The following is a 19,059-nucleotide window of genomic DNA, read 5'->3' on the forward strand; positions in this document are numbered from 1 at the left end:
ACATAAAGTCTATGATTTGGATGAGAGTAACATGCATTTTAGAAAACATTTAAAATATTTTAAATAGCTATTTGAATTAAATATATTCTTTCAAAGAATAATAGTTAAAAGTGTAATGTCCAACTTTCACTAGAATCATAGTCAGAAATGGTGAGAAAATACTTGGAAATTACCTACTAGCCTAAGGAAAGGTGTTCTTGATACAGCATTTGAACATATAATCCCCAGGGCATCTAGTTACAGTAATAACCCCAGTATCACTTACTCAATGCTCATTCTTGAAATCAGGTCAAAAGTTGTAAACCCTGCTGCCATGAAGTTATTCTTGTATTGCCCCATCTTTATAGAATCTAGCCAGTCACCAACTGTGACAAATAAAGGATATTCTGGAACTTCACCAGGGGACTCTGGCATTCTGTAAGAAAACAAAACAAAGCAAAGCAAAACAAAACAAAACAAAACAAAACAAAACGTGGAGAGCATTTAAAAGCCAAAAAAAGCATGAATCATGGAATTTTCTTTTTCCTTTTACAATATTCTTACATCTAATGTTTTCTCCATTTAAAAGCCTCTGATTTTCTATCTTATTCAAATCAATCACTTTAAAAAATTATTTATCAAATCAGTGACTTATCTGGTGGAACACTTTTGCTTTTTGTGCTTTTTGCTACTACGACTGGACCTTATATTGATTTTTTTTCTTTTTAATTTTTTCATGACGGATCTTGAGAGAACTCACATCTTGCTATCCCCCTTCTTCTTATACTTTTTTCTCTTGCATAAAATTGTGTTTTGAAACTTAAGGAATAGCCCATCCCTTGTCCCCACAAGGAGAGTAACTAGCCACAGGATGTTCATTCTTCCCCTGTCTGACCTACCCCTGAATCCATGTCCTTTTCTACATTTGCTGTGATAGTTCTTCTCCTTCTTATGGTGAATTCATTGATCAAACTTCCATTTATCTGTTCTCAAACATTCAATAATAATTTATCATTTGTTAAAATGTAATTTTTATTGTCATAGAGTTCTATTGCATGAATAAGATTTACACCCATACAAGCATAGGGTAATGTCCCCAATGCACAGATATTAATAAGACACAAAACAACACAAAATCAATGTTAGGTTGGGTTAACAAGGCAATGATATAGCAATCTTTATTTTTGTTTCTCAGATCTGATGCAAGGGGCAGTATAAAGGTATTACTTTGGAAAGGCTAGGGTATACATGTGCTTATATATACATACACATATTTATATGCAATATATATGAAATACTTATATATAATAGCTTAAGTCAGAGAGAATAAAAACAGAATTAATCTTATAAATTATGGTAAAAGTAACTCAGAATTGTGTATTTAAGCCATTCTGACAATAAATTGTATTAGTTTCTTTACATAATTACATTAAAATACACATTAAAATATTTTGCATGTTTTAAAAAATACTTGGTAGTAAAAGTGCTTTTATACTAATAAATGTGTTACTAAAGCTCTAGGGTAATAAATATATCATTTAAAGAATTCTTAGATCTGTAATTTATATTAACTAGTAAAGCAGTAAAAAGCTTTTAAAAAAGTTTAGTGTTTGAGTTAAATCTACATATTCTAAGTAATGAAAAACCTCCTTATTAGAAGTGAATCACTGAGTTATTTTTATTGGAATATTGAAATTAGTCCACCTTTCATTTACTTTGTTTTTAAAGTTTTATAAAGAATGAAAGAATCTACAGAGACAATTAGAGGCATAGATTTTAAAGTTCATATTTGGACTATTTTATCAAAATATTTTTACCATTCACATTTGAACTACTTCAGCTTTAACTAGCAATTGATAAGCTACAAGCACACATGATTAAACCATGTGAAGTAAGAATTCCCCTACTGTGAAGCAGAAGGGCATATACCTGCTATATAACCCTGGTATTGTTCTACTAATAATATGGGAATTAGGTCCTAAGGTTAATACTTAAGGTAAAAACTGTAATTCCCTAACCATTAAAATTACCCTTAAAAATCCTTTAAATCAGCCTAAAGTCACTGGGACCCAAGTCTTTTAGGAGCACAAGTTGTATATGGTACAACTCCTGAAGATTCTGAAAGGTGCCCTTGGAATTCAGCATAAAGTCCCTACTAAAGGCCTAGAATTCATTTATTTGGTTTTCCTTTTTATTACCACATTGACCTACCTTTTTCTAAACTGAGGTCTAGCTGAAGGTGGAGGTGGGGTGAACAGAGATGACAGGGTGGGGTTGTACTCTTTATGTATGATTGGAATTAACATAAATTAAATGCATATACCTTGTGATTGATTACACTGTACTCTGTATTGGGTCTGGTTATCCTTAACAGTGACTTCTGTCCTTTTTAACACTACTCAGTTCCATTACATTTCCTATTTGGAGGCTGTTGAGCTGCATTCTTTTCTCCTGTACTACAGATTGCCATGTTATTTTGATTGTGGACTGTTTCATTTTAATTAACAACAAAATTATTCATGATTTGACCTAAAACAAAGGTCAGTCATGTTGAAAGATTGGAAAGCTATCATAGCATCTACCAGCAAATGCTTGAATTGTTGCTGTATTTATTTAAAGTTTTCTAGAGGTGTTTATGTTAATGAATATTGTCAAATAAAAATTCATATGTAAAACACAAAATAATAAAGGTCTCTGTGGCAAACAGAGTGAAGCAGATTTTTAAGTTGTAGTGTTTCTCAGAGTCTTCACTGCTCTAATGTGCATTGTAAATATGTAAGAGAATTCAGGATAGTTTCTATATTATTTTTCTAAATTATTTGACCAGCTTCAGGGGATATACCGTACTTCACTGGCCAAGAGGTTAAATATCAAAATGACCAGGATATCCTTGTTGCTTGTTAACATAAATAAAATCACATGTTAGAAAATTGAATGTCCTATTTCAAAATAATGTGTCTCTCATATCTTTTAAATACTTGTCAAAGTAGTTTGTTAAAACTGAACAAAATTAAAAGAATGTATTAAAGTGACTTTCCCTTCATACTCCTATGTCATTCTCGATGCACCGACATAGTCAGATGACTTCTACTTCTCTCTCCCGAGATAACACTGGAATAACTCTTGAAATTTCATGATTTCATATATTTGGTGAGTGGAAATGTAACTTGCTAATTTTATGTCCTTAGTATAAAAGGTCATGGAAGGACATTCTGTATATTAAATGACTTAAATAGCCTATTTCCCTTGTTGAAAAGCATCTACTGTTTGCTTCCAGAATGCTTCAATACCATAATTCCCTTTCTCTCCACACATCTTCAGTGACCTAGTTACTCTTTGGCCTTATACAACTGCCTTGGCAGTTGATTTAGTAAGGTCAGGGTTCCCTCATTGTTCACAGCCACTGTGCAATAACTTTTCTTTCACCTTATCTTCTAAGGAAGTTGAAAAATGTTGCTATTTTCTGGCTTCGAGGGCTTGGTACCATTATCCTCACATGAATTCTCTGGAATATTACCTAATAAACAATAAATGCCCTTTCTTATCAAACATGTACAATGATAAATTTAGTGTGCTATTTGCTGAGCATGTAGAAATTTGTGCTATTCGGTGATTAGTGAGTACTGCCCACCTGAGAAATATCTTTACAGCAAAACCTGCAGCTCACATTTAAAAAAATACTTATTGTAGAATAGAAGGTCAAGGGTCAACTTTTTCCTCAGAAAAATGAGAATAGGGCTAGAATTAGGAAATTTCAGGTATAATTATGGTCAATTTAGATAATAGAAAGGGCTGGAGCATAGGTATTACAGGTAATGTTACAGTTTAGTAATAAATATAAAATTTCAATACAATAAAATATGTTAAAAAATGAATAGCTCTGGTAAGAGTCCAGAAGTTTTTACTCTAATGAGTCCTTTGAGTTCACAATAGTGTTAGCATTTTAACTTAGAAGTTCCTTACATGTGTCATCAATGTATATCAATACTACCATTAAAAGGCAAGAAGTGTTTTATCCTCAAAGTTTTCCATGTTTCATATTCATCATATCAATATATAATAGTAATGGACATACTAAAATGATTTAAGAAAGGTTCTATTTTGAGAAACACTATTGCAAGCTAAGATTCTATTTTAATATGACAGACACCCTCAAATGCTTAAAGGTTTTTCTTCTCTTACACTCTAACACTTCTTGTTTCCTAGCTCATACATGTATATATGATTAGCAGAAATGTGCAGATAGGGTCCATTTTATTTTATATTGCCTTCATTTCATATATTCATGAATGTATCCCATGTTTCAACAGTCTTCATATTCAAATGGGTACATAATATTCTATATGTGGATGCTTAATAATTTGTAATTTTCTAAAGTTAGACTCTTAGGTTGCCAACAACAGTCTTTTAGTAGACGTGAGTATGTAGTTTAAGAGCATGTTTCCTTTTGTTTCAATTGAATAACTTCTTTGGGAAAAATTCATAAGACAGAAGAATTTTTTAAAGAATAAGTGAAAACCCCCTGAGGGCAGGAACACATCTTTCTATTTTATGTAGGCACTCACATAACGCTGAAAACATTCTAGGAGTTCATTAAATACATGATGACTCAGATTCGAATATTAAATTCTCTACAGAAAAGTTTGGTCCATAACATGATGGCTGATTCATGATGAATATTTTCATTTCATTCCAATAAATAAAAAACCTAGAAGAATAAGTACCTGTCGATATAGTTGTCAACTTATTAAATAATATGCTCTTTATTTAAATTATTTCTTCTATTGTGAAAATGTTTGTTTATTCTGTCTTTATAGGTTTCAGAGTGGAGAAAGAGGCAGTGATAGGTGGAGTTGGGTAGCATAAGGTTAAGGGTTCACCTACAATGATAACCAGACCTAGAGCCACAACAGCACATTGACTTAATGCCATATGGCTGCTTTTACATGAGTTCCTCATCTTGTGACTCAGGGAGTACACTTCACACTATCCATTTAATGCATGAAATAATTTTGTCATACATACGCTATCTACATACCCTTTGAAGAAGCATTTACTTAATCATATATTTTTAAAAAGTCCTCTTTACAATTAAGGCTAACATTCAATTTGAACACATTAAATTAATGAAAGAATTTTGATATTTAAAACATTTGTAAAGTGTAATTTTACTCAAAGGGCTATAAAACCTCAAATGCATAGAAATATATAGATATAGATATTTTGTGCTTGTGGGTAACATTTTCATTCCTTCATATTTTTCACTATCAGCCTTATTATGTTTACATAATCATATAAATAACAAACAATCGAAGACTTACTGAAAATAAAAGACTGACAAAAAATAATTAATGTCCTTAACACTGTGGAGTTAGACTGTTTAAAACAGAAATAAGGCTGATAACTAGTGAAAAATATGAAGGAATGAAAATTAAAATTTCAAAGTAAAATTTAAAGTTGTAGATATGTTTGAACATTAAGAGGAACAGATGCAGAGCAGGGATAATACTTATAAAAAATTCCCCATAATTCCCAGTAGAGTACCCAGCACATGGTTCCCACAGCCAGAGTAATAGACCCCGGAACCTCAAGAAAAGCCTGCTTTTGTGAGGAAATAATCCAGGATCAGAAAATAGGTTTCATGTCACATGCTAACTGCAATTCATTGGCAGTGGTTGTCAAAATGCGGTCATGAGAAGGATACTAAGGCAGCGTCTGGGCTCAGCAGGAGAGTGTTGTGATGATTAGTAATGTCTGCCATGGTGAGAAAAAGAAGTAAAACATATTTGCCAGCACCAGAAAAATTCAATCTACAGAAATGTCTGAGGACGTAATTCTGGAACTATGTGATGTTACTGCCTTATTTTCCTCATTTCTCTATATTGTTGCTATTACTACTTTCCTTTTTCAAGTAATGTTCTTCAAGTGGCTGGGCATTGTAGGAGGGTGTTTCGGGGATATATGGACTATGTATTTTCTATTTATTCCCATGACTAAGGTCATATTCTCTACATTCTACTATTTGCCTACTGGGACATAAAATAACAGGCTGCTCTCCACTAAAAATTGTTTTTTGAATTTTAATAGACTCCATCTATGAATTTTGACTAGTCCAGATAAAATCTATCTGGAAATGTGAAAATGTACCCCCTTTTCTTATAATCATATTTTTGAAGCAGGGTTGTATTAGCAAACATCTTGCCCTTGTGTGTGATTCTATGTTGTATACTGGAAAGAACAAGGACTTTGGAGTCAGTGGCCTTCAAATTCCTGATCTACTCATTACTGCTATGTACTTTTGGGAAAGTTAGCCTCTTTAAGTCTCCATTTCCGTGTCTGAGAGATGGGAATAATAACAGTGAGGATTAAGTGATATAACCAATAAAAGCCCCTAATACCACAACTGACACATAGTAGGCTCTCAACAAAAGGCAGTCATAGTTATTGTTGATAATATATATTAAGAGTTTGTATCAGTATTAATATGGGTATTGACATTATATTATAAAGATCTTGTGCCAGCAGTTTATAAGAATTTTCTATTTTTCTTTTTCATTTTTTAGATATGGGGTCTCACTCTGTTGCCCAGGCTGGAGTGTAGTGGCACGATCATAGTGCACAGCAGACTTGAAGTCCTGGGCTCAAGCGATCCTCCCACCTTTGTCTCTCGAGTAGCTGGGACCACAGGCATGTGCCACCATGCCTGGCTATTTTTAGTTTTTAGTTTTTTGTAGAGATGGGGTCTCATTTTGTTGCTCATGCTGCTGAACTCCTGGCTTCAAGTGATCCTGCCACCTTGGCCTCTCAAAGGGTCAGGATTACAGATGTGAGCCACTGAGCCTGGCTGAATTTAGATTTTTCTAATGGGCAGGTGGAAGTTTCAAATCTCCTGATACATCTTTCATATTCTGTCTTCCTTCCACAAAACTTTGCTTATTATTCAATTTCAACATTGGTTTTGGCCAGCCAATTATTTATCTGTCATGAAAAGCATATTTAAAAGTGCCAGCAACAAGAATCAAAACAAGTTGTCTATGACTTGGTGTATAGCCATCAACAATTTAGCAAGTGCTGATTATGTATTGCCTAGGTGGCATTGAACAAAATCTTCTCAAAATGGGTAGAAAATTTAACATCAAAATGTTGGAAGTTATTGTATTCATAAGACAGCATTATTGGTGCATAATTTGCTAAGTGGAGAGAGATAGTACTATTCAGTCTTACAGCATTATTCACAGTTTTTTAAAGAAGAGGTTCTAAATAATGGTATTGGTATGGGCTTTTCCCTACCTTCATGATTCACATATTGCTGGAAACCAAGTGCTTTAGAGTTACAAGATAGACTAATATGTACTACAGAAGCTGGTAGTTGCAGTTGCTAATAGCTAAAGTCTTATAAGATCCTTAATTATGGCCCAGTGGGTAGTAACAATATACAGTACATATGGTGTCTTGGCCTGGGCAAAGCATTATTTCTGAGGTAGCCGACTATCACAGACTGGCATTGTCCATCTGGACAACTAATGCCCATCCCTGATACCACATTTGAGCTGATAGTCCAGAAGCCCCTAATGTGTCAAATTCTTTGTCAGTGACACGCTGGGGACCTGGAGCAGGGATTAGAAGAAAGCATTATTTTCCCATTACATTGAAACTCTGTCCTAAAGGATATTGACCAGCTGACTACAGCCTGGTGCACTCAGTAGACTTCAGTGTGTGGAGTAATCAGGGGCGAGGGTTAAAGACAATGCAGAACAAATGTGTAGGACAATGTGGATGAGGGTTGGGGAGGTAGGACTGGGTGAAGGGTCACTATGCAATTATCAAGCCACTTTGTGCTATTAAACTATAGGACCTCAGACCTAATCTTGGACTCTATGGGAAAATACTTGGGGTTGGGAGCAGCTACAAGGTTGGTCCTGAGGATTAGTGGAGAGGGAGAAAAAGGTGTTTTAAAGTGCATGGCCAGGCACTGCTCCAGATGCTGTTCTACACACAACCTTGGCATTAAGCTGGGTCGTTTCTCCCAAGAGCTGTGCATGACATGATAGCTATAAATAATTATTTGAAAGGCAGTTATAAGGCATTATTATAAAGTGAATGAATGTGAGGGTAGTTTGAAATTCACATTTATGAAAGGATAACTGCCTATATTAATACAGTGGTCCTGCAAACTAGTTTTTTACTGTTAGTTGGATTTAGGGTTATGCTTATAATATTGCCACATTCACTTATATGGTATATCTATATACTTTCTTGAGTAGGAGAGAAAGCAAGCATGTTGGGAACTGCACAGAGCTCTGAATATTCCCATGGGAGTATGTCAGGCACAAGAATATCAGCAGAAAGGAAAAGGTAACTGCTGCACCAAATAATGAAAGCCTTCTCTGACCAACATTTTTTCAATTTAGGTACTCTGACTTTTGAGAGGAACGATTGCACATACAGGTTTATGAAATTTCCAATATGTTAGTATAAAATTATTAAATGGTGGATTTCATGGCCTTCCTCATCCCCTCTGCCACTTTAATTTCTTCCCCTCTTACTACTCTGTCAACAGAAAGGATAACAACTTCTCAGGTGAGTCTTGAGAAAAAAGCAATTAGAATGGAATAAAAACCATGGAGACCTAGCAGATGAGAGAGTAATATCAGCATATAAGTATGAGAGAAATCTGGGGGTTGGGGATGCTACAGAAAAGGAGAGTGCAGGAGAATTTGATAAGCGTTGCTGTGGATTATACACCTGGACTCCTTTTCAGGTTTGAGAGATATAGGAGAAAAGATGGAAATTCTACATCTGTTATGTTTCCTTAATCCAACATCACTCTGGGGCAGACAACTGGGCTCTGCGATTTGGGGGACAGAGAAGCAGTGTCACAGTTTTATGAGCATAAAACAAACCTGGCATTCTTTAGCTAATATGGCTATCCTTTAATCTACCATGTCTCTTCTCTCTAAACAGTCTCAGCTCTCTGGAATCATGAACAGAGTGGGTGGGTGGTATTGGAGGTAAGAGAGTGGAACAGGAGAACCCATCCAGGCTGCTGTGAAAATGAGAATGCTGATAAAGGTTCAGGTGTGTGAACCTTAGAACACTGATTCTTTTTGTTTCTCAAACAAAAGTATATTATATTAATGGCAAAAACAGTAGCACATATGTCTTTGTCAGAAACAAGGATAGCAAAACAGTCACAAAAACTTCCATTTGTTTTCCCAGAGATCAGACTTTCGAATTGAATCAAGGGGCCAAGTTTGTATAAAGCACCCAACTTTTGGCCTGCGTGCGGCAGTGCTATCGCAGAGCTTGCCACTCATGGGGCTCTTCCACTAGACTGCTGAACAGCCCACTAAATCACAGACCTCTGGCCCTCAGATACACCCTCTCATCTTGACTTGACCTCTGGATCCCTGTTACTTTTTGACACTTTCTCATCTTAGATTCTTCATCAATATTTTCCAAATATCATGATCATTCATAATCTTGAAAAAGCAGAGAGGAAATTGTTTTATCTGCTTTTCTTCAAAAAGGTTTTTACCTGCCTGCTTCTATAGCTATAGCATAGTCAGACAGCTTTGTTGATGGGCACTGATTGTGGATTCTGTTAACTCTATACCACAGCGAGGGGCCCAGATTAAAGGATTTCAGTTTACAGATGCCAGTATCCTCTTCCACTAATGCAGACTCACTACTAGCTCCTTCTCCTCAATACTATAGCATGCCAAGTCACCTCAATAACTCATATAAAAACAAAAACCAAGAAACATTTCCTCTAACTACTTTTCTTTCTCATCAGAGACAGGTTTCTTGAAAAAAATTGGTACTATGTATTGCTCCTTTCTCTGAGCTCATATTCACTCTTCCTCTATTATAATGTGTCTGACACAACTTTATTGAAAATGCTGTACCAAAGGTTGTGCATGCACACCTGAATGTCTTCTTGCTGAATCCAGTGGAGACATTTCATGTTTTATTTTACTGCAATTTTGTGAGGCCTTGGACATTATACTCCTTGAAACGCTCTCCTCTTTTGGCTTCTACGATATTGCTCTTCCCTGTTTTCCTGATTACTTGTCTGGCTTCTCTTTTTCAGTTTCCTTTGGGTACTTTTTGTTCAGTTCGTATCTTAAATTAGAGGGTTTCATCCTTTCCACTACTTATTTGCATTCTTTATATTCTCTGTGGGCTATCTTAACTACAGTTAAAGTTTCAGCTACAATCTATATGCTGATGATCTTCAAATCTACATCTCTAGCCCAGATCTTTTTACCTGAGGTTCAACCTATAAATATAACTACCCAGATGTCCCACAGGCTTCTGCAACTCAGCATGCTCCAAACGGTCTCATTTCTATTCCAAAACCTTGTCCCTCTCCCTCTCTCTGTGGTAACACCATCAGCCAGCTTGTATAAGAAAGAAACTTGACAAACATCTTTGATATCTTTGATTCTTTTTCTCCTCCATCCTTCCATATTCCATCAGTGACTAAGATGCATTGGTTTTCCTAATAATAAATGTTATTATTATTATTAGAAAATAATAATAATAATGAAATTCTCTTATCTCCTGACCCCCCAGCTCATTCCCATTTCAGAAGTCAAGTCCTGATCTTTTCTAGCTTTATTTACTGAAAACGTTAAAACTGTCTCTGTTTCCAGTTTTGTTCCTTGTTTTGCACTCACAGTGTAAATCACCCCTAGAGTGATCTTTCAGAAATGCAAATGTAATCATGCTATTCCCTGGCTTAAAATCCTTCCATGGCTGTCCATCGCTTTCATGATAAAATCCAAAGTGCCTTTCCTTCCTTTACTGCTTTCTGTGTTGGACTTCTTTAGGGAAGATGGGCCAGAGTAATAGTTTCATCTCTAGCTATTTCATGCTTGGCTTCACTTTACTGAGGCTGCCAATTAGTGATTTAGAGGTGAACTCTTAAGTGCTCTGCTGTGAACTGAGGTCCGTTTCAAATAGTCCTTGAAGAGCCTTGGCCTTACTGTCACTAAAAACCTGCAGTGGCTTGAACATGTGATCTGAAGTTGAACGTCTGAATAGCCCCCAGCCATCCCCTGAGTGAAGAAGGTGAGCTTTGGATATGCATTGGTGATTTCTAAGTCCAGTTTTTCCTAAATAAAGAAATGTTTTTAACTTAATGATATTTAAAATGTAGTATTTTCAGACATAGAAGATAGTCTTTTTTTTCTATGCTTCTTCTTATAATTGCACTTCACAGGGAGGTGAGTAGATCTTCTCAAGTCTACTGACTTTTACAAAATGGTGTGTGAGTGCCTCCGTTTTCTTGTCTTGTTATCTGTTCTTTTCTGGTTTTTGGAATGGAGAGTAACAACAACTAGATGTGATCATATTAGCAGGAAATATCCTTCCTCTGGGCTGATTCACAAATTGCCCCTGTCTGGCTTGCCATTTCAAATTGAGGAACACAACATAGAACAGGCAAGAAAATTAAAGGGGCTGCACACACACACACACACACACTCTCTCTCTCTCTCTCTCTCTCTCTGTCTCTCTACTTCTGAAGGTAAGGAAGGATCAATCAATTTTAAAAGGCTATGTAAATATCAAAGACCCAAACAGGACAAGATATAAAGAAAGTAATTCAGAAAGATTAGAGAGAGACAAAAGGGGAATCTGTTATCTTGTTTTAAAAGAGTCCATTTTTACTTTAATGTTAATAATTCTCTTTTTCTGCTGATAAATGAAATACGGTTTCTACAAAGTCAACAACTAGACAGTTATCAAGGCATTTTTTTTTCCTTTTTACCTGTTATTCTTATCTATACCCTGAAAGAAACTATAATTGTCAAGAGGAAAAAGCTCAACATTATGCCTCTTACACAAGGATGTCCTCCACCAGGGTGTGAAGGGCACTGGGATTTCGGATCAGTTTGTCAAGGAAGCTGACAATGTCAGTAAATTTTGGTCTGTGATTTCTCTCCTTCTGCCAGCAATGGAGCATCAGTTGGTGTAGAGATGCCGGACAGCCCATGGGAGCTGGAAGTCTGTACCCTTCTTCAATGGACAGAATGACCTAAATGCAAACATACACAGATTACTCTCTTATTTTTAGGCAGTAATACATATGCTATGTTGTAATTTCTTTTTATACAAGCAGAAGAAGCCAAAATAATGGTAAGCATGACAACTACTTGTGAGTACAAGGACCTACATAAGGATAAATACAAAAGCTGTGAACAAAAATTGCAAGTAGCTCCAAAGCATCTGCTCACCCCTATGAGAGGAAAATATGTTTTAAACATGTGCTACCAGTATAGAGGAGGTTAAGTTCATTACAACCTTAAGAAATAACTTTTTTGTGTGACTTAGCTGGAACATCTGAAAACCCAATTAGAACATCAGAAAGTCAGCGTTGTGATTGATGCATTTAGTGCAAATTACATACAACAAATGTCTTAAGTAAAAATTTTAAGAAAAAGTCTGCTGAAGCACTGATTTCCTGAGTCATTTTTTAATCCTTTTATAATAATGTCAATATGTATTCTGTTTCTGTCATTCCTTCTTTCTTCATCACTGATTTAATTCCTATTCTCTTACATTTAGCTTTCCCTTAGTCTGACACTGACCTGATTATTAAGTCATACTCCTATAACTCGTAAGGTCATTTAATCCTTACAATGCTATCACTGGCTAACTTAAGGCTATAAGGCAATAGGAGCATGAGCTTGAGTGTCCTCTGAGCTAGTGTGCTTCAGCAGAACTTCTGTGATGACAGAAATGTTCCCTCTCTACAACATGGTAGCACACAGTCACATGTGTTAATGACCACTTGAAATACAGCTACTAGAATGAAAAAACTGAATTTTCAAATTCAGTTACTTTTAATTAATTTAAATTTAAATGTAGATCGTCTATGTAGATAGTCACATGTGTCTAATGGCTACTCTACTATGAATAGTGCAGCTCTCGGGAAAGGAATCTGTATAAGAGACCAAAGTTAAGAGTAACAGGATAACAGTAACTATTTTTCTTGGTACTTAAGGAAATCACAAGATAAGGCAGGAAATTCATCTGTTTAGTGTATGTTCCACCTTCCTAGCAATATGATAATACTGACCCTGAATTTTATGTAGCCTAGGTTTTTATGAAATGTTCAAAAGTATTCATGTGAACATTTATTCTTATCTCTGGGGAAAAGACAAAAGAAAGTGTTTATTGTCACCGTTGTTGAGTTTGGAAAATAGAGGAACAGACTGATATTTAAAGACAGGCAAAATTTAACTTCCCCCTCCTCTGTACCTCTCAAAAAAAAAAAAAAAAACCAGAAATATAAAAATGCAATTTGATTTCTTTTTAAATTTACACTAGTGGATATGACTCTAACATATTCTTAATTTATGTTAGAGGCTGTTTGTAAAAAAGGAACAATATGTCTTCAGGAACCTCTTAACTGCGAAGTTTTAACTTTTTAGTAATAGGGAATTTCTCATAATCCCATCATTGTCTTTTTGACCAGACCACTTTAGTCTGTCAGTATACTACATTTTTCTATTCATTTTATATTTTGTTATTGAACAGGATTTTTCTCATCTGTTTTCTGACTACTTTTACTACCAACTAGGCTTGGATTTTAAGATTCTGTTACACGTTTTATTAAAGCAGGATGTGTGTAAAACACTTGCAATGCATCAAAACTATTACGTATAGCTCAGAGAAGTAACTGAGAAAAATAGGATAGAATTCCGTTATAAAACAGTGCTGAAATCCCACTCTAGGAGTGCTTGATAGTCAGTTTTCCAGTTATCTAATTATAAAGGCATGGAATAAAATAGGTGACAAGTGAGGTTATATTCTTAGAAAAAAAATAGCTCCCTTTATTATCTACCATGTGCTATGTGCTTTGCATATTTTATTCATTTACTGCTTAAAATAGCTCATATGGTAGATATTATTATCTCCATTTCTTAAATGAGACAATTTAGACTCAGAGGAATAAGGAAACTTGCCTAAAATCACATAGCTAGTAAGTGGCAGGGTTGAAATTTGAACTAAATTCCTTTTAACTTACATTTTCCTCTGACCGCTCCCCAGAAATGCTTTTTAGTTCTCATGATATAACATCTTCCTCTCCAATTTCTTATCACCCAATACAATTTTAGTAGTGATTACCATGCTATCTTTTGTCATGGCATCTGCTATTTGGACTTCAATGTTGTTACTTGGATCCTAAGTTTAATATTCTAGGTAAACAAAAATTATTTATTTCATAGTTTGCAAAATACAATCTCAAACAAATAGAGTCATTTCTTAATGCCTCTGAGTCTTGTGCATGTATCTACCATTGCATCCATGACATTGTAGTGTAATTTTTTATCTGCCTGTCATCTGAGGCTGCACTTACTGGAAAGCAGGAATTATACCTCTAAATTTTCTGTGCTCATCGTTTAGTACATTGCCTGACACATTAATAAATATTATTGACCTAAACAAATGCTATTAGAAGAAATATTTGGATTTGTCTTGATAGAAGAGCAGATTCTTGGAAAACTTAGTGTCTCAACCTATTCAAAACAGATTCAAAGTATAAACATGACAGCATTTGAAGTCCTCTCTGAAGGAAGTATTGATTTAAAAACTGCTGCGTCAAGCAGCCTTGTCCAAAAATGATTTCATAATCTCACTCTGGGTTTCCTGGATAAGAAGCCAGATGAGATTGGAAGCTTGCTCTTCTCTAAGAGGTAGGTACTTGACCAAAACCTAGCTTCCTGTAAGACTTGTGGCTTCTGCCTCCTATCCAGAGGGTTACTATTTTCCATTGGCCCCAGGTCCTTAGCTTCAGATGACTCCTGTAGACGGTTGGCATCCAAATCTAGAAGGCTTAGCATTAAGCAGGTTGCTTACGCCTCTTGACAAAGTTGCTCTCATGCATGCCTTGTAAGAGGACGAGCAGGTAGGTTCCTTTGCCTGGAAATTTTACCCACAATGCATCCAGTAGAGCATGTGGTCCCGGCCTCTCTGTGGGGACAGTGGGAGGATCAGAAGACTCATGACTTTTCTTCTTGCTGACCTCTGGCTTTTAAATTTCCTCAATTCTTGCAAAATCTGTCTTGAGCCCTGGCTCATGACAGGTGCCAAACACAAAGAGACCCATCTCATAGGAAAAGAGTAACAATAAAGCAATAGTGACGTGATAAAAACAGATTATTAGCAATTACTGAGATCTCTTGAGTACTTTCAAGGCCAGTTCTAAACGATGTTCATGTATTAACTCTTTTAATCCTCATAATAACTTTATGAGGTAGGTATAATTGTTACTTCCATTTTACAGACAAATAATCATAAAGAGAGGTTTAACTTGCCCGAGATCACACATCTGAAAATTGTCTTCAAAGGTAGTCAGATAAGAAATTTATATTTTTTAAAGTAATTCATAAAATTGCTTAAAAGATGTATCTTTCTAACAGATTTTTAAATTTATTCATCCAAACGGATAGATATTAAACACTTAATATGTACTATTGACCATTCTGTGTTCAAGGGATAACGTAACAAGTCAGGTATATCTCTGTCTTTAAGAAATGTATTATCTATTGAGAGTGACCAGGGACCTGTTCTGCGAGCATGTGGGAGAGGTACCTAACCCAGCCTCAGGAAAACTTCTCGCAGGAGGTGACTGGACCTTAAGGGGTATGTGAAAGGGTGGAGGGCCAAGTGGGCAGGTTGAGGAAAGGAGATGTGATCTAGAATGCAAGTAGATTCAGGTGGCTAGAATAGTCTTCAAAGAGAGGAATGGTGAGTTTTGAGGTTGGGAGGTTACATAAAATTATGTTTCTTGAGATCATGAAGGATTTGGCATAATAGAAACTTAGACTTTATGCAAAGGAGAAAAGGATTTTAGAAAGTAAATTTTGTTAGATTTCCCATTTAGAAAAGCTCACTGTGGCTGCAGTGTGGAGAGTGCACTGGGGAGTCGAAGGATCCAGGAAGGAGCTTTGCAGTGGTCCAGGCCTTAGTGGAAGCAACGGCTGTGGTGTTCAAGAAGTGAACTGATTTGACAGAACTGGGCTGAGATTAGATGTGACAAGTAGAGGGAGGAGAAAAACAACTTCTAGAATTTTGGCTTCGTCAGCTGGTAAAGAGAGAGGACAGAGGAGAAGAAGCAGTTCTGGGACTGGAGTGATGATGAGTTCAATTTTCTATGAGCTTTCTGGTTTCAGATTCAACATATATACCTTTGAGAGTTTATTATGTGTCAAGTTCAGAGCTAGGTGTTTTAACACAGTTTACCTAATTTAGGTCTCAAAATACTTTATTATTTGAGTATGATTGTACACATCTTATAGGTAAGAAAACCAAAGCTCAAGCTGATTAAAAGATTGGGTCAATATCACATAGCAAGTAATTTCATGAATAATAGATTAATATTATCATCATGATAGCCTCTCGATCACAGTAGTGGTAGAGAAAATCTGTCCTGAGTCTTGCACCACATCTCTGACTCATTCCCCCAGAATTAGACCTTGAGGTGCCTTTGTGTGACTTATGTACTCCATGCTTTCACTATCACCTATCTGCTTATGACCTCCATGTCTGCAGCTCCAGCTCAGCTTTCTCTCCAGATTTCTATATTTATCACCTATAGGATATATCACTTCATAAAGGTATCTTGGATTTATTTTGTGCAAAACTAAACCCACTCTTCCTTTGGGATTTTTGTCCTTTATGAAGGGTACTGCCATTCTTCTAGTGATTCAAGTTAGCGGTCAGGGAGTCATCTGGGCCTCTGCCTTTCCTGTTGCTCAAAATTAACTCATCATGCTGATTCTACCGCCTTCATAAAATTTAAATCTGTTCCATTTTTCATTCTATCTTCAAATGATTTATTTCCCATTTTGATCACTGCAAAGGCCTCCCCATTGGTCTCCTTGCTTCTCCTTTTCCTCCACCAATCATCCCCCACGATGCAATGAAAGCAATCCTACTGAAGTGGACCTGTGATCATGTTCCTCCCACATCTGAATTTCTGCAATGGCTCACCATGTGCCTGGCTCTCAGTCCTCACCTTTGCTGTGTGCCATTTTACCCTTGGCTCCAGCCAGTACAAAACATTTGTAGTCTCTCAGCTTGGGGGCACTGAACTCCTCCAGAGCACTGACTGTTTCTTTGTTCCATGTGTTCCCAGCATCTAGCACAATGCCTTGTTAAGTCAAAGAATGGAGTGCCAATTGACATACGTGATTTATGAAAGCTGAATTTTCAGAGAAGCTTGAGAAATCCTATATTAACCTTTATCTTCATAAACATTTCCTTTGTGGAAAGTTTTGCTTTAGAAGTATATTCTGATTCCCTAATTAAGGACTGACAGGGAGCAGCATATGGGGTGCTTTGTCTAAAAGACTAATTGAGGTTTGTTGTTTTAGGATACGAAAGGGTGGTAATTAACTAGAGAGAATTTTGTAACAGTTTGGTTTTATGATATTTGTAGGCTGTCATCCTTTGGGAGAAGAGTTATACAAGGTTATACCCTTATTTTAAAATGTAAGAAGAAAATTAAAATAATGTGAAAAAATATGAAAATGACTGCAATGATAATTTTTATGAAAAGTTAGAAGGAATTAGATTCTGCCAGAAATTATTATCTTAAACCTGGCTGCTTATTCTAAATAGATCATACCGGTTTCTTTCATTGACATCACAATTTTTAACAACCTAGAATCAACAGAAGGCTCAGTTGGGGCACATAGCAGGCTGTTCTGCTCTTGCTGAATCTGATGAGTTTTCCAATTTTCTTGATGGTTTCTGAATCAAAGAAGGCAATGCACATCTTATATTAAGGAAAACAAGTATCAGACAGTCAATAAGAAGATATTGAGACATCTCTGAACAATACTATTGAGCAAGGACTGCTTAGACTCTGCAGGGTATCACATTTTTACATTATAAGGCTGCTAGGTATCGCCAAAAGAGACGCACATTGAATTTAGTTATTTATACAGTCTTTTAAAAAGAAACTGTCTCAAAATTTAACAAGGGATGAAATGTACACTAGAAAATGGAATGTGAAATGATTTTATTTTTTATCTTCCTTCTAAATATTTTTCACATCTCTGTGGAAAACCTATAATTTCAGGTAGAAGGGGGATTGCAAAGCAGACAGTCACAGTCTATACTTACTTTTTGTGATAACGATTACTTATACAGATTAGGACATTTATATTCATAATACAGTAACACTGAAAACACTGGTAATGTATTTTCCTGGTGTGCAATATAAAGATTGTGTCTACATGAGCCAAAAAAAAAAAAAAAAAAAAAGAGAGAGAGAGAGAGAGAGAAGGAAAAGAAGAAAGGCAGAAGAAAAGTGGTTGTAAGTAAATAACACTTGTAATTGTATACTTTCTGATATGGCTTGACTGTGTCCCCACCCAAATCTCACCTTGTATGGTAGCTCCAACAATCCCCACATGTCATGGGAGGAACCCAGTGGCAGGTAATTGAATTATGGGGGTGTGTTTTTCCCATGCTGTTCTCGTGATGGTGAATAAGTCCCATGAGATCTGATGGTTTTATAAAGGGCAGTTCCCCTGCACATACTCTCTTGCCTGCCACCATGTAAGACATGCCTTTACTCCTTTTTTGTCTTCTACCATGATTGTGAGGCCTCCCCAGCCATGAGGAACTGTGAGTCCATTAAGCCTCTTTACTTTATAAATTACCCAGTCTCTGGTTATTTCTTCATAGCAGTGTGAAAATGGACTAATATACTTTCTCATTCAATATTTTTCAACATTCAGAATGTATAACTCAGTTAAAAGCAATCAAATGTGAAATGAAATTAGATATACTAATAAAAAGATAGAAGAAAGGGGTTACAGTGATGAAATATTTAGACACAGAAAACACTTTTTTTGGAGACTAATTTGTTATTTAGCCTAAGATTTTCTTTTTAAGATTTTCTTCTTAGCTGTAAGATTGAAAAAAAAAAAAAAAAAAAAAAAAAAAACAACAACAACTTTCCTAAAATCCTACATTTAAGACAATTCTCCATCATTTCTTTTTGGAAGTCACAATAGCATGTCAAGGACGTGTATAAAATGGAAAGCGTTGGTC

The 19,059-nt window shown here is 35.8% G+C and overlaps 1 protein-coding gene across 1 annotated transcript in view; it reads right to left on the reverse strand.

Moving 5' to 3' along the window:
* EPHA6 (EPH receptor A6) overlaps window positions 1-19,059 on the reverse strand; it is a 941,742-nt gene that overhangs the window by 949 nt on the left and 921,734 nt on the right. Inside the window, exons 16-17 of the mRNA XM_023216075.3 lie at window positions 11,829-12,022; window positions 266-415 (exon numbers count right to left, since the gene is read on the reverse strand). Of these exons, the coding sequence (XP_023071843.2) occupies window positions 266-415; window positions 11,829-12,022 (344 nt within the window). The remainder of the gene's footprint in view (window positions 1-265; window positions 416-11,828; window positions 12,023-19,059) is intronic.

This window comes from Piliocolobus tephrosceles, chromosome 2 (genome assembly GCF_002776525.5).
Source record: "Piliocolobus tephrosceles isolate RC106 chromosome 2, ASM277652v3, whole genome shotgun sequence".
In the NCBI taxonomy this organism is placed as follows: domain Eukaryota; kingdom Metazoa; phylum Chordata; class Mammalia; order Primates; family Cercopithecidae; genus Piliocolobus; species Piliocolobus tephrosceles.